General features: G+C 32.5%; 1 protein-coding gene and 1 long non-coding RNA gene across 2 annotated transcripts; both read left to right on the top strand.

Moving 5' to 3' along the window:
- The first annotated feature begins 4,245 nt into the window (after window positions 1-4,245).
- Window positions 4,246-22,850, top strand: LOC122516568 (nidogen). Its single transcript, XM_043634481.1, is given in 21 exon segments — window positions 4,246-4,506; window positions 12,963-13,241; window positions 13,659-13,864; window positions 13,956-14,047; window positions 14,131-14,277; window positions 14,917-15,150; window positions 15,380-15,905; window positions 16,013-16,179; window positions 16,287-16,294; window positions 16,297-16,417; window positions 16,491-16,589; window positions 16,653-16,817; window positions 17,589-17,714; window positions 17,880-18,002; window positions 18,235-18,578; window positions 19,184-19,520; window positions 20,300-20,528; window positions 21,150-21,325; window positions 21,494-21,602; window positions 21,717-21,835; window positions 22,673-22,850. Coding segments are annotated over 21 exon segments (3,966 nt in total). The 5' UTR covers window positions 4,246-4,284; the 3' UTR covers window positions 22,810-22,850.
- Window positions 8,721-10,942, top strand: LOC122516569. Its single transcript, XR_006303604.1, has 2 exons — window positions 8,721-9,057; window positions 9,713-10,942. It is a non-coding gene; the product is annotated as an uncharacterized LOC122516569 (long non-coding RNA).
- Window positions 22,851-23,029: the final 179 nt, after the last annotated feature.

A 23,029-nucleotide genomic window follows, 5' to 3' on the forward strand; every position in this document is an offset into this window, starting at 1 on the left:
GAAAGAGAGAGAGAGAGAGAGGGAGAAAAAGTTAGGAAATTGTGTTGTAAAAATGAAACTCGTTAGACGCGTGCAGGAAAAAAAATGACTCGTTCGATGGGGAAAAAAACAAAAGAAGAAAGAAAAAATGGAAGTAAGAAGAAACAAGGTTAGAGTATGTAGTTAAGAGTTTTCGAAAATATCGACGTTGAGAATATTTAAGAGAAAAAGCAACATTCGGTGTTAAGGAGTAGGCGGTGCCGAAGACGGGGAGAATGAAAATAGGCGGGATAAAAATAAATCGGTATAGCAGTAGGCCAGTAAAATGCAAAAATAGAGATTCCAGCATTTGAATGCGTGTCGCGGCGAACAGAGATTCGATAACTACCAAGAACTTCCCCCATTTGTTCATCTTTATTCTTGTTCCATATACCTACCTCTTCAATTTCCATCATACATTATGTATATACAATAATAATATATGAATGTATGTACGGTGCGTATGAATGTATGTATGCATGTATCTATGTATGATCGAATAAGCAAGTATGTTCGATGAAAAGAAAAATCGAGTAAAGATTTTAGCATGAATTTCAAATTTTATTTTGTTTTTCTTTTTTGTCCATTTATTTTGTTCTATTATATTACACATATTTTCACAGAAAATGTAATTAAGAGAAAAAGTCACGAAACGTATGTAATATAAAGAGAAATTTCGATTCGACACACGTAAGTAAGTAAGTAAGTATATATTTACGTAAATTCGTAAAGAATATATTAAAAAATAGTAGGGTGTAATAAAGAGTGGTGGGGAGCGGTAAGCATGATTCTAGCTTTGAGATCACGTGCGTAGTCTTATTTCGACCTCAATCCTTGTTACACTTGTGTACGACCCGTCTTATTCAGTATAAACAAATCTTTTGATTAACGAATATCAAGATAGTACAATAATGATAAACAATGATCTCTTATATTAGTTATTTTTTTTAGTAAGAGACTGATACGCGTGTGTTGAATGCAAACGAAAAAGAAAATCGCTCTCTTCGCAAGAATAAATCAATTCGTTCATTGTTAATATTTTTAAATTTATCTTTATTCAAACGAACGAACGAACGAACAAACGAACAAACGAACGAACAAACGAAAGAACGAAGAAAGAAATGAAGGAACGAACGAACAAACGATGATGATTTAGATTTCCCGATCGATATTTTTCTACGTTTTTTACATTTTCTTTTACAAGAATGATCTCAACCTCCAACAGGCGCGAGGGCTTCCACTAAACTCAACAAAATATAATAAAATAAAATAAAATAAAGACTATAAAATACTTTCACCTTATCGAAGAACAACAACCTCGAATTTATAAATTTAATCATTTCCATTCTCTCGTCGTCGCCGATTCGCGCATATCTCGATCGGAATGCAACTGCCAAGAAGAGAGCGTGTGTCGAGTCCGTCTACCGTGAAAAAAAATCAATATCAATAACGAATAACAGTAATAATAATAATAATAAACAATAAAACAATGATCTAAGGAATATAATAACGGTAACGATTAAATGATTAAAACGGTATTAACGCTCTAACGTCCCACTGATCATAACCACGCGTCTCTGTATATATATTATACTACTTGTACTATATTTATATTTTATATGTACAAATTAGCCATGTAATTTCTTGTAATAAAGACGAATTTGCAACGTAGATTGTCGAGAGGAAGATTGAACGATTTAAATAGAAAGAAAGAGAAGAAAGAAAATGAATATAATGAGAAAACATTTTTTTTTATTTCGTATTTTATTTATTAACTAATTTCAAATCTTATTTAATGGAATTAAATTGAATATGCTAATGTAGGATTCAACTGTATGTAATGTTTGTTAAAGAAATTTGTCTGACAACTATGATATAACTAATGGATATTTAAAAGATTGAAAAATCGAATAATGAAATGACGGGAAAAAAAAATAATAATCATAATAATAAGACCGTTTTATTTCTTCTTTTTCTGCTTAAGAAACATTCATCGTTTGGAAGAAAAAAAATAAAATAATGTAAACGAACGATCACACAATCAATCATCCAATTAATTCCCATCTAATACAATTTCTTCTTTTCTTTTTTTTTTCTCTCAACTATCGTTGTAAAATACTTATAAGGTAAGGAAGATATAAAATTATCTAAAAAAAGAAGGTATGTCATCGAAAGAGTTAAGGAAGATTAGACTACTCCTTAGATATTCGGGACGCAAAGTGGATTATCCTTGGAAGTGAGTTAGGCCGAGCAACGAGAAGGGTCGATGATTAGCGTAATTAAAGCTATAAAATCAGGGCCAATGATACGTATCGTAACACGTAAGGCCAACGAAGCCTTGGCATTTGAACGATTTTAACCGAAGATACAATTGAATTTAACGTCAAGTTAGTTAATCATGTAAAATATAATAGATGAACGAAGATAGTGTATCATTTGCCTTCATAAAAAACCTGTCCTTTAGAAAATATTAACTTTGTTCGGCGAATATGCTCGATCGCATCAGCGACGATTAAAATTGTACGAGACGGTATGAATTTGACGTGGAGGTGGAAGGTGGGGGGGAAAGCTTGTCAAAAGCGTTTCACGTTGAACGTCAAAAACACCTGTCGATGTCAATTAGATCGTTCATTGTTATTCGAAAGATCATTTTATCTTATCAATGTACTTACGTCCATAGTAATAAATCGCATAACGACAATCATTGAATAATTATCTTAAGAATGAACATAGAAAGAAAGGTCGAACGACTCGGTAGACATCTCAGATCGTCTAATCATTCAATATCGCATCTCTTACATTAGCTAATCCGAGGACATTAACATGTAAACGGTGAACTACCGCGTTGCGTGTCTTGCTAACGTTCTAATTACGCGTGGGACATATTTTCTACAGAAAAGACTCATACGTAATGATCCAATCGTTATTTTTACTAAAATTTTTCGAAGTTGCATCAGTTGTCTCCTTGAGGAAATATTTCTACATAATTAGTAATGGTAGTAGGATCGGCAACGATTATTAACGTTGAGCTTTGTGATAAAAAGTAGTCCATCATTCGTAGCCGCTCGAAAAGTTTTCATCATTACAACATAGATAAAAAGACGAAACGTGACGAGATATTTAAGATAGTTATATAGATTTATTGAGTTTTATTAACATTTTTATATATATATATACATATACCCAGACAATATGTTCAACATTTTTGTAACAAGTTTTAATGCTAAAGATTCGCGCAACACGTTAAGATATAAGTACATATATCTTATGTATTTATCGTTTCGCAATAAATCATAAATCCTATCGACGTTAGTTTTTCGCAAATAAATAGGTGTACAAATAAGAAGAAATAAAAAAAAAAAGAAAAGAATTAAACGTGTACATGACTAAAGTAGAACTTTCCTTTTTACTTAAGTTTGCCGAATGGACGAGAAGCTTAGCCCTTTTATTTATTCGTCTGGATGGGCACCGCGGCAAGCTGCCAGACAAATAAATCTCACGCACATAGGACGACGATGAAGAAGAAGGAGAAGAAGAAGAAGAAGAAGGAAAAGAAAGAGAAAAAGATAGAAGAGAAGAAGGAGAAGAAGGGGCAGGAGGAGAAGTAGAAGGTGGAAAAAGAGGAGGAAGAGGAGGAGACGCCTTCGTACGTTGAAGTAAAACGAGATGATGCTTTCCCGCGTCGTTGAACGATCTAATCGTCCATCGTCCTCTCTATCCACTTTTCTACTACATTGTCGAGAAGATAAATAGAAAAGGAGAGGGATAGATAGATAGAGAGATAGAGAGATAGAGAGACAGACAGAAAAAAAATGTAGGTGGATGTAGGTTGAAATGAAAATCTTTTTCCTCGTTGTCGATTGAAATCTAACAAGAGTTTGAACGTAGGTAACATGGGGACAAAACGAAACTAAAATAAAAAAAAATAATTTAAAAAAAGAAAAGTAAAACGCATGAAAGAAAGAGGGAAGAGGATTGATCTCCGTGAACGTTCGACGAAATTATCGCTTGGCATGAAAAATAATAAGAAGAAGAAGAAACGAGACGTTGAGGCTGCTGCTCGGAGGCGGCAGATTAGGGGGCGGCAAGAAGTAGAGAAACGAGCGAACGCACGAAGAAGAAAAAGAAAGATAGACAGACAGATACAGTGTGTGTATGTGTGTGTGTGTGTGTAAGAGAGAGAGAGAGAGAGAGAGAGAGAGACTCGCATGAGCCATTTTCGAGAGAACCGATCTCTCGGCAGTAGCGTTAAGACAGTCCGAGAGAATGGCTCGCGACAAACGTTTCACCGGCGTTTCGTGTTTGGCCCTGGTCATCCTCCTTCTTCTCGTGCCATCTTCGCATGCTCTCTCCAAGAACGATCTCTACCCTTACAATGTTCCAGGAGCGAATGCACTCGAATACGACGCCAATGGGATTCTCCAATCCATCGAAGCGATTCTCAAAACGCCTATTGTTTTTTACGATAAAATCTACAATAACATATTCGTGAGTAAACTTCGAATAATATCTCTCGTAAAACTATCTACTATTTTTTTTTTTTATCATAAACTTTATCAGTATTTCAATAGGAATATTTGAGACTTCGTCAAATCTCTTAAGTCATTGTCCAATAACAGCTTAATTTTCATTGTTAATTATTTCTTGGTTTTTATTTTGTTTTCTTTTTTGGATTAGACAAGTGTTATTTTTTATCCCTACCAATTTATGATCAATATATAACATATACATATACACATACGACATACTTTAAAAATAATATATATAATAATAAAATAATATCTACTATCTATAATATTTCGTATAAAAAATTTTCGAAGAGAATTTGTTTGCTTAGAATAAAATATGATATCGGTTTTATAGTCCGTTTGTAAATAGAGTCTTTATTAGTGAGTATATTTAGAAACTCTCTAACGTCCGATTCTTATTGGGGCGAGTTCGTGTTATTCTCCTCTGTAACACGAGCTAGACGACCGATATTAATTGTCGACTTTGTTCTCTACGATAATTTCGACAAGATTTACTTCAAGACGACTCTATTACCTCGCTAGTCCTGATAATTCGAGTTCTTCGAGAGTAACGCCACCATAGTTTGACTACGAGTATTATTAAAGCAATAAAGTATATAGGAAAGAAATGTGATTAATTTAGAAAATTTTTTTTTTTATAATATGTTTTTATATTTATCTGCCTCATTTATATATATTTTCTTACTTTATTTTTTATTTGGATTTATATATAGGACTGGTATCCTAATTTAATAATATTAAATTTTGCTGCTCTTCTATTTTCTCGTTCTTTCTCTCTCTCTCTCTCTTTCTCTTTCTTTCTTTATCCACATATATTTATTTCTATCTTGTTCCTACTTCGTAATAATTTCACTTCGCGAATTTATTTGTAGCATCCGTTCTATTTTTACGTCGCGTTTTCGAGAGACGATAAAGTTTTAACATTAAAATTCCTGAGGAAAAGAAAAAGAGAGAGAGAAATTTTTCCGTTCTTTGAATCATATTATCGTAAATAAGGAAACATATATAGCTAATATATTTGGTTATGATTTAATTCTTATACCAACTAGAAATATATATGTTACCGTGAAAGACCGAAATTGAAGAATGTCAAGATTCACGTGATTGAATGTCAACACATTAAACACCGAATATTTGGTATATTGGAATATTCTTATACATTAATATTTCAAACATATCACCAAGCGACCTTGTGAATCTTGCCATTCTTCAATTTCAATCTTTCGCGGTAATATATTATTTACTGACCAATAACTAAAGAAAGAGAAAATATATGAGAATACAAGTGTCATAATTAAACAATTCGTTAATATCAATTTCATTCTAGCATTCGGGTAACCGCGAATATTTGTTCATCCTCTTAATTCGTCTGCTGGACTAATCTGTCGTCATCTTCTAGCGTGACACGAATTCATTGAACGTAATGACGGTCAAACGGCTACTTGTAGCAATTGTTTAATTGTACTGGGTCGTCGTACGGGTCCAGCCCTTTTCTAAGACATCTTAAAGAGAACTTTAACACCTTGAAATACGTCTTCGAATACCACATCCTCGATCAATTTTACTAACAAATTTTCATTCCTTTATATCTTGTTTATAAAAAGTTGAAAGATTATAGAAAATTCAAATTTTATGACTTGATAAATTCTTTAAAATATCATATCAAAATGGTTCGGATAAAAAATGTTAATAAATAATTCACAACAAATTAATTGCTCGTTGAGAACACAACGTTGACATTCCAAAGCAAGAATATTTTGCTTTGGAACATGTTTCGTAATTTATATTCATCTAGTTAACCATTTGTAAAGTTTTACTTCGAATAAAAATAACTTGAACTTATACAGAATATACCGAATTATCATATTCTTCCTTTTGCAGATAGAACAAATTTTTGCATTGTTTGACAAGCTTTGCCATCAATTAGGGTGAGTTTGCAGTTGCATAGTTGAAACTACGAGTAGTTGTATAGCTACACAATTAAACCGATGTACTCCTGGAAATATTTGTAATAAAGTTATAACTAGACCCACATACCAGTTGTTATTACGTGTACCCTGTATAGATAATGAATTCTATTTAAATAAGATTTAAAGAATAGATAAAAGAATCTCTTGAATAATTTCCAAGTTTAAACGTCGACAGTACGTTTGAATCAGCGTCCCTGACATCAGCGTCCCAAACATCGATAGGCGGATATGTTTAAATACACAATTAACAACAAAATTCTATAGGGCCTGTTACAATAATTGTGATCTCATGGAATAGCAACGTACTACGTAGTAGCTAGTAGTTCTTATGAATGAACGTTGATTACGTACTATGCCGTTCTGTCTCTCTTTCCTTCTTTTTCTTTTGCTCTTAAAGTGCAAACCTAATTGAAAGATTAATCTCTCTTGCATCGGTTTATTGCGTCTTAAGACGTATGAGCTCATGCGTGGAAGCGTGACGGCCTGTTGCGTTCATTACTTTTTCCTCGTTAGATAGAATCGATTCCGTCAGAATTTATTCTCTACTTCGAAAATCATCATCCTGCGGATATGTATTGTCTTATTGTTTAAAGTATAAGACAATGAAAAAAAAAAAGAAAAATAGTACAGCCTCGACTTTTATGTTTTCTTTTACGATAAAAAATATCCCATCGAAAGATCTATTTTTATGTTTCCCTTTTTCTCTTCCTTATTTGTTCTTTCTTTTGTTTTCTGTTTTTTCTTTTTTTTCTATGCAAAATCTGCACACCATTTCGTACAAACGCGCGAGGATTGCACCCTTTGTAAATCGCACGTAAATGCTTTCAGTCACGCGTTGCAACGTGATTGCGATCTGTCATGCGTCGTTTCCATTCATCGACACGTCAATAATTCAATCGTCCGCTAGAATGATCGTCGCATTATTAATCGACGTGCACGTACAAATACGTACCTATAAACCTGCTGTATATACATATATACGTGTATATTATACACGTTTGTACTTATATACATAGGACAGGTTCATGGTCGTGAGTTTTCGTATCTCCATTCGGCTCGTATTGCTTCCTCGTCGAAACAAGAGCGAGTCGTTTAGAAACAAAATTACATTTCGCGTGTATTAGGATCACGGAAAAAATTTCCTTTTATTGTTCATTTAATAAAAATAGAATAATCGTAAAAAAAGTCTCGTCGATATTTTCATTATTAGAAATGCTTTTTTTGTTTTAAATAATCTTAAACACAAGTACACTCGATCATATTGATCAGACTTTTCAAAGTTTCGAATTTCGAGAAAGAAATTATTCGATCGATTAAATTTTTAACAAAAAATAAGATTAAACGTTTAGTATTCTTATCATTTATTTAAGAAAACTTTCAATTTATTTATTATTTTTTATGCACGATTTATTAAAATTCTTGGTAAAACTAATCATATAGTTTGTTTAAATTTTAAAAATGGTGATATCTTTGTTTCTTTCTATTTCTTTTTATATACAAGTCTAACTTACTTTCGGTAGAATTAGTATAATAAACGTTAGATTAGAATAACGGGTTAGAGAGTAGACAATAAATGTCTACGAGTGTTTACACGAGTTGATGCAGTCTAGTCACTTTTAGTTGTATGTATGTATGTATGTATGTACATATGTTGGTATATGTGTAATAGACGATTAGACGTTAACGCGGCGCGTGGTCCAACACTGCAAAATGCTAGCAATTAGCCTTGAAGCTTTCCCACATTAGTCAACGTTTCTCCGGTTAAAGTGAGAGAACAACGTTGAGAAATTTCTAATCGTTGCGTTTATGTAAATTAAAATCGAGCTATATTTTTCGTTTCATCAAACGTTTTGACGTTATAAAACAAACAATATCCAATAAAATCTAAACGATCTAATTTTATCTAATATATATTCGTTTCATTAAATTCATTTGAATAAAAATAAAAATTCTTGAATTAATTATACTTAAAAAAATTTATTCATATGTTTACCGTAATAAGATAGACATGCAAAATTTAATGAAATAATTTCAATTCATTGTAAAGATTTAAAAAAATAAATGCCTAATAAAAATTGCAAAATTTACAATTTTATATAAGAGCGAATTGTATGAAACACCAGTAAAATAAAAAGTTAAATAATTCGATTAAATAATATACATATTCGTATTATTTATTATTGAAGAACGATCGTAAAAATGATTTAACAAAATATCAACAAGAAAAGATTAAATTTCGGGATGCAAAAAAGCAATTTTGATGACGTACGACGTGACGAATTGATTGACACAGATATATATCGCGATATATACATTGACGGGTCTAAAAAGCGACGTTCTAGTTAGGAGCAAAGGCTGCCTACACGACAATCATCTCCGATTCCGTCCGTTATCGTCGACGATTCGCAGTCATCAAAATGATTGCACCCGATTACACGATTGCGTTAGCGCGTGCGGCATGCGTTATCATCGTAGTTCTCCTCATACAAGTTTTACGTAGATACTGCATCATCAGCATCATCAGCATCATCAGCGAAAGAGTATCGTCATCGTTTTGTCTTCGTTCGAACACCCTCCTAACACCTAACATTCTCTCTCTAACACATAAACACGCTCTTATTAAATTGAGATTAGATATCGGAACGATGACATTTCGATTAGTCGAATATTTCAACTGATAAGACGATCCTTATGATCGTTCAATTAAGAATAAACAAACAACCCAACCATCTGAGAATTCTCATTTATATTTCAACAACGATTTGAATATTGATTAGAATAAATATTTATAATAGAATAACTGAAAGATATTTGAAAGAAAATAATTTGAAATAATTCATTATATTATATATTCGTATAATATAATTAATATAATAATAAATATTCTCTATAATATCTATCATTAAATATTAATAATACAAATAATTTAATGTAATAATAATTATTAGAGAAGAAAATTTTAAAAGGAAAATAAGAAAAAATCAATCGGGATAATAATTGTTTCTAATTTGAATCAATTTATCTAACAATTATTAAAAAAAAGTTTTTCAATGAGATTTCAATATATCGAAACATACTATGCGACATTTTCTTTTTTGTTTTGTTTTGTTTTCTTTTACCTCTCTCTCCCTCTCTCTCTCTTTCTCTCACTTGAAATACTATATTACTTCCTTGCATCCTTATCTATTTGTACAGTTTTCTCTTGTTCATTCACGCTTCTCCACTGCGATTATCCTGACATGAGTGTGTGTCATCGGCTTCGTTCTGACCTACGACCCCCCCGCGATAGCACCGACTGAGATAGCATGATCAAAACTCACACTAGTCTTCGCTAATACGTGAGTAACAAATCTTTCAAATAATCGAATAGATTTAGACGTTTTAGAACCTATCGTCCTGTAAAATCGTTTTTCCAACTGTTTGTTAAAAAAGAAAAATCGAAATTTCTCAATAATTTTAAACTTTATTTACTTATTTTACATAAGCGACGTTTATCAACGTTTTCCTTTTTTCATATTATAATAAACAAGAATAGGCAAAGTTTTGTTAATAAGTTTAATTGAAAAAAAAGGAATGTTGATCTTTTAACAATTAAAATCTAGGTTCATTTATAAGAATGTAGGAACTTGTTATGAATTTTAACGGTCTTAATTGAAGCATCGAATTAAGGGCAAGAAAAATTTAGGCCACTTTTCGAAGGCGGCTAGAGAGATTAAAAATAAAGAAAACAATTTATTTTGACTGTCGACTATGGTCGGTCTTTACTCGCAATTGACGATACGGAAAGATACGTTTCTTCAAAGTCCGATAGCGATTGTATACAAAAAAGTCACTCTATCTACATATGTCACATGAGAACTTTCTAACGATAAGTAGTCCTCCTTTTACTTATCCATGGTCAAATTTCTCGTGAACATATTACTCGACGTAAATACAAAAATTCTATTAATTCTAATTTTTGTTATAATATAACATTTATCACGGTTCATGGAACAACGAAGTTCAATGAGAATTTTATTATCCCATGTTATGATTGGAAAAAATATATTTATAGAAAAAAAAACAAAAATACTAGTATAAACGAATAATATTTCAAATAATTGAAAACAAATCATTATTGAGAAATGAACGACAATTCATCGGTAAGTAATACAATAAAAATTTAATTCCGATGAGTCATTGAAAATCCATAGAAAATTTCTGGTAGAATCAGATGGAATTCGTTCGTGATAACAAGGTCCCACGTGTACAGTGAAAAAGATAGAAAAAGAAAGAAGAGGGATGAGAACATCTTTCGAGGGAGCTTTAATGTCGTCTCATTAACGAGAAGGAAACTTTCTTCAAGAAGCGACAGCTGCGTCTGAGCATCAATTTTGAAGACCTTTCGTTGATCGACGAAAAGAGAAGAGGAATGGTTGTTAAACATATAAGAAAAAGAACGAGAGGGAGAGAAAAGATAGAACGAGGAACGAAGTCAAAGCACGTTTATGCGAACGCAAACAACCGTCGGTAAGCGTCGGCTAACTTTGAACCGTCAAGCGTTGTTGTTGGGTGAATGACATCTCGACGCATTGGAACGCGCTGAAACGAAACGCGTGCTGTTGAACCTTTCTCTCTCTTTCTCTTTTTCTCTCTCTCCCTCTCTCTCTTTTTCTGTGTACGTCCTGTAGAGCTCGTTTATCGTGCCTATCAATTGTCACCGTTGAATTTTGCTCGTGGCACGTGCTGACAATTTACCTGTTGACCCAACCTTCCCCCCTCCCGTCTCTCTTCCTTCAATTCTTGATATTTTTGAGATTGTTTTTCTATTTTCTTTTTTGATCAATATTAATTGTTTTATTTTTTTTTATAATTAATTTTTTTCCCCCCCGAGACAGAAAAATGTCAGAAAGGTAAATTTATGTATATTCTTAATCGTATTTGCCGTGGAAAAAGATGAAAAAGAGAAATAGAATAGAAGTAGGAGGTGGGAGGAGGGAAACGAAGAAGAAAAGATAGAAAGGGTCGCTGGTGGCTCTTTACAAAAAAAATGATCCCTTTTCTGTGCCACAAGAGGATAAAGGCGAACGCTCTTTATTAGCTTACGTTGGATCCTTCCAACGTTCTCCTGGATTTCCTCGAGCATTAAACATTAACTGCTAGAGATAATTCCTAAAACGGTATATAATCATTGTGACTGGAATAACGAGTTTTTACTTTAATTAATGTTAAATAAAAGCTCTTATAATAATTATTTACATATATTTGTATATTTTTAACTCGTTATTTATAAGAAAAATATATATTTTTGTCAGATATTCGATATAATAAACACTTCCTGTTTATAATTATTCATAATTATTTTTATTATTGGTTATTATAATTATAATAGCAATAAGGTGAAAGTTTCATCCAATCAAAAGAAATAGAATAAAGAAATAAAAGAATATTCGACGTTTCATATACGATAGACAATTTGCACTTATATTTACAATCAGTCAACAAAATGAGTATGCATTTAGATTGTAATCAAATTTTAATTATATGATTTAGTTATTGGAAAATAATTGTCCTATCTTATTCCATTCTTGTAAATTAGGATTATTTTTCATGCGTTGGATATGGTTTGTGTGTCTTTTTCCTATTTTAATTGTACATTTGAAAAGGTAGTTCCGCATACGTACGAGTTCAAAGGTCTTTTTCGCTTAGCGGAGCAGTTTGAGCAAAAGACTCGTTAGTTCGGAACGCGACTCTATTGTCTTCTCGTAGGAATCTCGTTTCTTCGGTAAATGACATGGTGTAGTTCGGTACGGGGGTACAGACACGATGGCAATTACGGTCATTAACGAGTAAATGCACGCCAATTGAGTCAGATATTTGATAACGTCATCGCTGAATTTTCAAACGTCTCGCGGAATTCACCTGACTATCGCTACTTTGATTACTTGCGTACTTAAATGTGAAAATTCTTGAAAGTCAAGCCATTTGAATAAGTTTACCTTCTCGCGCGCGCGCGCGTCGTTTTCAGTTGTTTGACTTTATACTTTGATCTTTCCTATTAAAAAGTCAATCTCGTGTCAGCTTTCGTTTAACTATTTTATTCGTAATTGATCTTAAATTATTACGATCAGAAAATTAAGTAGAAAATGATAAAATTATAATTAAGAAATTTCAATATATCTTCACTATATCATAATTGAAAGAAAAATCTTCTCATCTGCTCAGGAACGGGTTAATCTTATTGAAAAATCTATTTAAATTTGTTCATTCTACATTGAAAGAGAAATCGAGAATAAATCATATATCACGATTTATATTCTTGATTTAAAATTACTCTAATCGGAAGATCAATTATTCGATAAATATGATAAATTATATTTAAGAATTGTTTTCAAATTGATTTCTTTGATATCGAAAAAAAGACTTTTGCCGATAATTGACGTATACTTTGTTTGAACGAGTTCAGGTAAATGCAAACGGCGTCCTATCATTTGCACGAGCAATGCAAAGGTTCTTTAACATCGCTTTCCCATTGGATGATCCGGTGATCGCACCACTCTACACCCACGTCGATACGAGAGCATCAGGAATGATTTATTGGGCTGAGACGGATTCCCCGGAGGTTATTGCGAGAGCAGGTGGAATGATACGAAGCACGTTCAAGGATGCGCTTGATTTCGAGCCGACCCACGTTTTCTTGGCAACTTGGTTAGATGTTGGTTATTATAACGAAAAAAGCGATAAGGTGAACGTTCAACATTTTTCATTTTACTTAAAAAAAAGTAAAAACATAAAATAAAATTCAACAAAAGTATTTGATACTTTCTATGTAATTAAAAATTGTTATTTATATCTCATTTCTTTTCATTCTTATTTTTTATATAGAAAAACATAATAGAAGATTAGATTTATTATAAAATTCAAAAATTTGTATTCGAAAAACACAACGAAGTGATATATATATAAATGATTTTTTATATTTATTATAATTATTTGGATAAATTAGCTAAATATATTGTATATGAAATAATTAAACATTGTGAATATTAAAAATACTACGAAAGATTGTATTAACGATTTAATTTGTTTGTAAGATAGTACTTATATTTTTTATAAATAACGTGTGAGACCGAATGTTATATAATTAATCGTTCGTTTGTAGGTGAATACTTATCAAGTAGCCATCTCTTCGAATGGCACACATTCTTTCGTTGAATTATTATATCCAGAAAATGGAATCCAATGGATACAAGCAGAGTCACATCCCAATGGATTGCCAGATGCCAAAGCTCAGGCTGGTTTTATGAGCGAAGGTCGAATAACAACATTACAAGGTTCGGGCACTGATCAGATTCAAAATGCAGACAAGTAAGTCTTAGAAGGATGAATTGGAAGGAAAGAAAGTCATTATATTACAATTAGCACAGTCTAACAAATTGATATCTTCTTTTTCAATCAGATGGTCAAATATTAACAGACCTGGTCACTGGGCATTTCAAGTAGGACCAATCGATGAAGGTGAAGATATCAAAGCTCCTGATAGTATAGAAGGTTATTATTGTCATTAGAATATAATTTAAAAAATTATAGTTTTTTAATCATAAATATAACGAAACGAAAATTGTTTCGATTAGATACCACAAGTGGTAGTCGAATAATGAGTTGCAGAACCGGTGCCACGACTTGTCACAGCAAAGCAATTTGTATTGACTATGAGGTTGGCTTTTGTTGCAGTTGTAAACAAGGATTCTTTGGAAATGGAAAATCTTGTCAACCGAATGGTAAGTTAATCTCGCGTGTAACTTAATTCTTATCTCTTAACTTTTTTTATGTTTATTAAAAACGTCAAACTAAATTTGTACGTATTCGAAACAATTTATGTGCCAGTGATGTTAGAGATTTGTCATCTGATCCTTTGAAATGAAAGAGATCGTTTTACGTAGTTACAATTTAACTGAACAAGACTCTCTCGTGTTTTTCGAGTTCTTCTCTGACTACTAATTGACACCATCAAAGAAACGTTCTTTGATGTAGCTCATCACTCGAGAATAAGAAATCTTTTTAAATGTCGTTTCTTCGAAAAGATCTAGCTTAACACAAAGCAACACTGTTTTCGTCGTTGAACAGATAAATGTCTCGTAGTAAGTACTCGACTTACAGTAAGTTTTCTCTGATCTATTCATAGTTTACGAGATCTCTCCGTTTCTTGGTAGACACTCGTAAAATGTCGGTCTTACAATTAGAGTACCGTGAAAACTTTTGAACATTTCTTTTGATGAGTGTAACTTTAACGATTTTTGGAATATATCCATAGTTCATTTTGTATCTTTTTTAAAAGGGAATGTAAAAAAGTAATGATGTCTGTAAGGATAACAGACGATCCCAATAGAGCTCTCTTTTCCTTAAGATCGATTTTTCAGACGTGCCTATTCGCGTCATTGGTCGTATTTCTGGTAAGATCAATGAAATTGAGTTTCCGTCGAGGGATCTTCAATGCTACGTACAAACCAAAGATGGAAGGACATACACTGCTTTGTCGAGGATACCAGAAGAGATAGGCGCAAGTTTTCAACTTTTGAGTAATCTTGGTGGTGTAATTGGTTGGCTATTTGCGAAACCAATTAGTGAAACTAAAAATGGATACGAACTTACAGGTCTGAATATAATGCATTTCTATTTAATCCTTCCTACTTTACGATCGAATCAATCTTTAGTAAATCATTCTAATTCCAAAGCTATCTTCTATCAATTTATTTTATTTTGAGACAACGAACTAGTTCGAATTTACCATTCAATTACGGATTCTCAAAGTTATTTCTAATCGATTCTTTTAGTTCTATAACAAATAAGCTGATTAGAATCAATCATTTGATATCCCTTCAGGTGGTCTATTCAATCACACAGCTGAGCTTCTTTTTACGTCCACTAATGACAGAGTGACCATGCGAAATAATTATCAGGGATTAGACGTCTTCGGACAATTGAAAATGGAAGCAGAAATAATAGGGAAATTGCCGTATTTAGAATTAGACACAAAAGTCGAATGTGGAGATCACGATGAAGTTTACACGAGATCGGAACCTGGAATATTACGTTCTCAAAGTGAAAGAACTTGTAAACTGATCAGTGGATACGGTGAACGAGAATTGATTTTCACGCAGGATCAAACAATCGTTTATAACGAATGTCCATATGCAGAAAATGATTTAGAAGAAGATTCGACTAGGTTAAAATTCCATAGGGGTGTAACAACTTATGAAGCCAGAGAAGGAATTATTAGATTTGCTGTTAATACAAAAATCGCACCTTTAGAAGAGGAAGATCCATGTATACAAGGTAGAGAAACATGTGGAGAGCACAGTTCTTGTGTCGTTGATGAGGACAGCTTCAAATGTGTTTGCAATCCTGGGTAAGTATCTTTAATATACTAGAGTTATAATCATCAAATTGGACATTTCAAAGATTAAACAAACAAATTCATGACGTGATTCATTCGATCGATCTATGTTTGCTAAGATATCAGTACCTTTATGAAGAAGATGGTAGCGCCATTTGCGTGGATGTCAACGAATGCACTGCTGGTAATCACATGTGTTCTCCCGATGCTCAGTGTATCAATCAAGAAGGAAGTCACGCTTGTCATTGCCGACCTGGTTTTTCAGGAGATGGACGAATTTGCGAAAGTAAGCGTACTTTCTATTTTTTCAACGATCGGTAATTTACAGGCTGTCAGTAATTTAAAAAAAAAGTTTTTATTAAGATTAAAATATTACATTTTATTTGATCTTAGAACTTCCTTCTCTTGTGAAGATATTCGTTGCCAAACTTACGAGGTGTGTATAATAATGGAAAATACACCGACTTGCATTTGTTCTCCTGGCTTTGATCAATCTGATCAAGGCTGTTTCCCCATTAAACATGGTAAGTTTTATCTATGGAGTAAACCTTACCAATATACGGTAACAATATATTTTATTTTTATCAATTTTTATAGTCTCTTGTGATATCGAGAACAATTGTTCGCCTAATGGCATGTGCAGTTTCGATGGAGATAAACAAAAGCACGTCTGTATTTGCTCGGCTGGTTATATCGGTAAGTGTTATATCGATTTCATTGAATTCACATATCGAAATGATTTTATTTCTTGAATATCAGGAGATGGGTATACTTGTTATTCTGAAAATGATACGACAACGGAGGATACACCGCAACCGCAATGTTCGGACGAATCTTGTTGGTGTCCATCAGGATGGAAATTGCAAGATGATACTTGCATCAGAGAAGAGGACGGTTATACAACCGTTGACTATATTCGAGATTGTAAGTTTCACAATTAATCAAATCTTTTAATGAACTCAGTTCGTTTCCTTGAAATATGAATTTGTGGGATTTATACTGACCAAGGTAATGAAATTCTTTTGCGAATTACATTTTACTTAATGCTGAAGTTTTCGGCATGTCTGAATTAACTTAGCATGTATTATACCTTTGCTTGATATTTATGAAGTATTATATTTATTTGAATCCGTAATGTTTGCAGTTTTACATTGAATGAAAAAGGGGAAGAAAAAAAAAAAAAAGTAAAATTAATTAATTAAGAAATGTATGCACGTTTAATATGATAGAATTAGAGTATTGTCGATCAACCAAGCAAAAAATATCTGGCATGAAGACTACTGCTAACGATCTATGGTTTCTACTGCATCGTACATTTTAGTATCGGCACGTCCACTTCCGGAATGTTTTGAAGATGACTGCATATGTCCATGGGGATACAATTATGGTCATCGAGAGAAGATTTGCATTCCTATCCCAGGATACAACCACAATACAATGGGTCCAACTGGATTTCACCGTACGATCCGCTCCCGCTAGGCTTGAGCAAGTTTAATCTACTAACAAACTTTTCATATGCTTTTGCATCATCCTTTTGATTTTCTTTGATAATATTTTTCATTACAAATATAGTATAACTTCAGCGAGGATAAAATATCATCCTATTTTTCGATTATTTTATTATTTTTTAATATTATTCATAATGCTGCCTGGCAAAAAGGCAATTTGTTATAATTGCTTCACGCTTGTCTCCAGCATCATGCAACGTGGTGAATAGATGTCATCCTTACGCTCAGTGCGTCTACGTACCAAACACTGGCGATTATGAGTGTCGTTGCAATCTTGGATACGAAGGTGACGGTATAGAATGCACGAAGAGAGGTAAATTAAAACAATTAAAGCATCATGTTTTTATAAACAAATAGAACTCTTTTCTTAAAGACAAGTTCATACATTCACGAGTTATATATTACCCAAGGAATATTGTCGAGGTATGTTATAAAATCGATCATAAAAGGCAAAACAAACTTGTTATTTTCTGAACAGAGGTGTCCTGTCTGGAAGTCGACATATGCGATCCAAATGCTTCATGCCAACACGAGGAACCCATCGCAAAATGCATCTGTAATCCTGGATTCGAAGGCGACGGAACAACCTGCAGTCCTATTGGTGCATTGAGTCATCCAATTCTCTCTCTCTTTTTTTTTCTTCTTTTTGTTATTCGAATGTTTTAATTTCAATTTTCATATAAAGCTCATCATCATTATTTTTCCATTTATTTATAATTTTTATTTAGATTTTATATATATATAGATTGATTAATATTATTTTTACTGTTTTGTAATTTTTTATAATGTGATGATTAAATCTGATAGGCACAATATTATTTTAAATTATTTAGACGAATGCAACGACAATTCGGATTGTATGAAAAACGAGAGATGTACGTACAATCCAACGAGTTCTCGTTACGAGTGCACCTGCAATGCAGGTTTCAGTATGGTCGACGGTCAATGTGTAGTTGCGGATTGTTCGACGAATCCATCGCAATGCCACGTTAACGCTCAATGTGTTTCCACTGGTGATGGCGGCTTCAAATGTTCTTGCATCGATGGATATCACGGTGATGGTGTACGACAGTGCATCGAAGATCACATCGGTTGTAATGTTATATTCAATTGCGGAAAATTTGCAGCATGTGGTTATAACCAGACGACGACGAATTACGTTTGCATCTGTCAAAAGGTTCGTTGAAGTTTTATTTTTCTATATCTAATATTTAATACATTCATTTTAGTGTACTATTATTTTTTAATTTAATCGAAGTACCTAGAAAATGTATACAATTTTTGTTGTATTTTAAACAAAACATTCTGCTTGAAAGTAAAAAGCTCTTTGTAGTTAACCGATCGTATTGTTTCAAATTTACGATAGTAGGTGTGTGTAAGCTTTTAGCGAAAAATTTTTACTAAAAAGAAAATCTTGCCTGGAGGATAGGGAGTTTAAAAAAAAGTATTTTTGTTGATAGATAGAATTCGCTAGGTAATGTTATTAGCAGTCTACAGGATGATGTATTTATTCAAACGAAAAACGATGAATAAGCACAATCAATTTTTTCTTTTTTTCTTTTTTTCTAAAAATAGTTAACTCAGCGAACGATTCGATATATAATATAAAATATTTCTTTGTCATACAATTCTTTTTTCTTTATTCTTATTCAGCAATCGAATGAGATTTGTAGAATAAAGAATCATCGATCTCTCTCTCTCTTTAAGGTCTTATATATTTTATTATTATATATTAGAAACATTTCGAAAAGGTAATAAGCGTTTTGATACGTTTTATTATAGGGTTATTATGGAGATGGTTTCACCTGTCTACCACAGTCGTCCTGTAAACGAGATCCAAGTCTCTGTTCTTCAAATGCTACCTGTGTACCAGCAGGAGACAATAATTTTGCTTGCGTTTGTAACGATGGCTATACCGGTGATGGTACTAACTGTCGGACAAGACCCAAACACGATGCAAATTTCCTTTTGGTGAACCAAGGAATGACAACTTTGAGGATACCATTCGTACCGACTCCAGATAATATAGGAAGTCCGATACACATAGCATACACTCAGATGTCTATCGCAGTGGATATCGATTGTTCTAGTGGAAAAGCTTATTCAAGTGATATAACTGGTACGAATGAATAATTATTTTTCTTTTTTTTATTGTTATACAAAATTATACATTTGATTGTTAGGAAACAAGTAAAAAAAAAAAATTCATTAGACGTATTTATTAAAAATACGTAATTTATCGTGGTTTGATTTCATTCATCGCGCGTTGATCACCACTCGTGTTTATGTGCGTACGACAAATATAGTCGAGAAAAAAAAATTAAACAGGAAAAGATAGATATTTTTAAAATAGTAATAATAATTCGAATGCGATTCTACGATTGAAAATAAATAATTCGATCGCGAAAGGAAAGGCAAATTGTTGTAGTGAGATTTGTGGAGGATGAGAAATGAAACACTAATGCAATGCAATTACACATAGGACGTAACTATTAATGTTTAAACGGTAGCCATTGAACCTGTGTTACAATAAACAGAGGAAGGTTGGGAATAATTCAGAAGGGAACGATCCCCGTCGGTTCAATTTCTTTGTTGAGATAGAGCACCATGGTAATTCGATTATTAAATCGAAGGATTTTCGAGCAAACAACATTTAAGATTAAACGTGATTTATGATAGACTTACTTAAATTAGAAGGAGATATTAAGGAATAATCTATTTCTTTAATAATTTCTAAAACAATCATTTCATTGATTAACACATTAGAAAAATAATTAAAAGAAAATATACGCGTTCATTTATATCCCATATAAATTCTATTAGAACATATATTGAAAAATGAATTAATTAATTTTGATTATTTTTTCTTATAATTACGTCATGATTTTTATTTCTCAGGTAACAGAATACTCGAGCTGAGTTATAACGGTTCGAATGCCGATGTATTCATCGATAAGGTCAGCAGTCCCGAGGGATTGTCGGTCGATTGGGTCTCGAGGAATATTTTTTGGACCGATTCCGGAAAAGCCACCGTAGAAGTGGCCAGTCTTGAAACGAAGAAACGTAAAGTCCTTGTCTCGGATGGATTGGTTAATCCTCGGGGAATCGCCGTACACCCGTATCGAGGGTAGGAAAGAATACTAGAAAACGTATAAAAGAGGGAACACTATAGAAAGAAAGATAAATCACTCGGTGTTGTCTCGTGAAACTATTTCTCAAAGGGGTCGTACATAAAAAGTCGATTAATTATAAGAGAAGATACCTTTTAAATTCGATATACAAGCTGAAACATTTTAAATGAGAACATTTCAGTCGGTTTTCTTGCTTTACGATAATATTTATTAAGTAATATATAGTTCATTATCTGTCACATAAACGTTGAAACAAATATTTTCTTTTAACACGTTGATAACTTATTTAATTGCATTTAAAATTTTTATATCCAATACATTTACTAACACATGTAAGATAGTATACAAAATAATATCAATTTATTCTATAGCAAATACGGATTCATGAAATATTTCTTTTTTCGTTATATGTATATCAAATATCGAACCCCATTATCGTTCATCGTTAATTAGCTCTAAAAGCGTTCAAATGTTCACATTTGATTGTTCCACCCTATGTTATGTATATATTATATAACAGTTTATTATCAATGAGTAGGGTCTTATAATATCTTAGAAATACTTTTTGATAAAAGTTAAATATTACCATTTCCTTTATTTTCTTTTCTTTATATTAGTAAAATATTCTGGTCCGATTGGAACCGAGCCGCGCCAAAGTTGGAATGGGCTAATGAAGACGGCACAGGCAGAGAGATCTTCCTTCAAGGAGATTACGTTAAGTTACCAAATTCATTAAGTATCGATTGGTCGTCTGATGAACTTTGTTGGGCCGACGCTGGAACTTTCACGATAAGTAAGTACACACCGGTTGGTTGATCTATTAATTTTCTACCTCCGTTATCTTTTCTTACCTCAGCAATATGCTAATCTTCCAATATTAACAAACCAATCGATTGATTATTTTTTTGTCCTCTTCGTTCCTTACCTCCCGAAACTTTTCTTTTCTTCTTCTTCATCGCAGCTTGCTACGATATCGATAAGAAAAATGTGAACGTCGTTGCGAAGGACTTGATTTATCCCTTTGGCTTGGCAATCTCTCAGAATCATTATTATTGGACCGATTGGAAGACGTGAGTATTCTTGTGAAATACGAAATAAGATTATTCATATAGGAAATAATAATAATAATATATAATAATAATACAAACAAAATATCGATATTACTCGTATTTTTTTTTTTACAGACACAAAATCGAACGAGCTTTGAAGAGCAAGAAAGAAATACAACCTGCATTATCGATTCCACCTGGTGGAAACGGTAAACTATATGGAATTGCTGTAGTTCCGGAAACGTGTCCCAGAGGTAAGGTGATTTCATCAATAAAATAAATAAAATATACACAAAAATCATCATTGCATTTTTAACTCTCCCTTTTACGGTTAGCGTCACTTCTTTACTAACACCTTTTCTCACTTATTCAAACTATCAAAGATGTCGCGTTTTTTTTACCAACTCTCTGGAATAAATAATACACGGTTTTTGTTGTTTTTTTGTTTCTCCGAACGGACCACCCATCCATGTTATTAATAATCCAACGTAGCTATAGACTGTTGACTATATAAAAAAATAATAAAAACAATAATAAAAAATAAAAAAGATCTACCCGCAAACAACCTCATTCTCGTTTTTCTTTTTATATAATATATATTATGTATCTCTTTCTTTTTTCCCCACTTTAAAATGAACTTTGAACATTTTCTTTACGCTCTCTAAGCAAGTATTCATACTCGTAAAAGTCGAGTTTTTGTAATTTTTGAATAAGATCTACCCGCAAACAACCTCATTCTCGTTTTTCTTTTTATATAATATATATATATTTATGTATCTCTTTCTTTTTTCCCCACTTTAAAATGAACTTTGAACATTTTTCTTTACGCTCTCTAAGCAAGTATTCATATAATGCAAAATGTTGTTTTTCAAGGACCATAATAATTTACTTTTAGAATAAACACAGAATAAGTATATAAATATGTAAATATATTTTTGTGAGTTTGCTAAAATATTACCGATTTTTTTTCCATTAACTTTTCTTATTTGTTTCTGTAATAGCGAATAATTCTTGAGATAATAGAATCAGAAAAAATGAAAATGTTTTTGTTGGATATTTATTTAAACAAAATTTATTTGATTTGTCAATAGTAACGAACGTCTGCCAATATGCAAATGGAATGTGCAACAAGGATCAATTATGTTTGCCCGATGGACAAGGTGGTAGGACATGTGCTTGTGCTGACGATGCTGCAGAACCTTGCACGGATTCTAATAATTCTTCGTAGTAGTATTCTCGAAAGAAAAATAAAAAAAAGAAAGAGAAGAAGGAAGAAGAAGAAAAAGATGGAGAACATGTGAGAAAACGAATCCTAATATTCGACGATAACGAAGCTAGGATAGCATCTGAAAAGTTCGTGAGAGAAAAAAGTCGTTTCAGAGACAAACAAGAGAAAAAAGAACAGAAAGAGAGAAGAGGGAGAGAGAGAGAGAGAGAGAGAGAGATAA

This window comes from Polistes fuscatus, unplaced genomic scaffold (assembly GCF_010416935.1).
Source record: "Polistes fuscatus isolate 324 unplaced genomic scaffold, CU_Pfus_HIC Scaffold2, whole genome shotgun sequence".
In the NCBI taxonomy this organism is placed as follows: domain Eukaryota; kingdom Metazoa; phylum Arthropoda; class Insecta; order Hymenoptera; family Vespidae; genus Polistes; species Polistes fuscatus.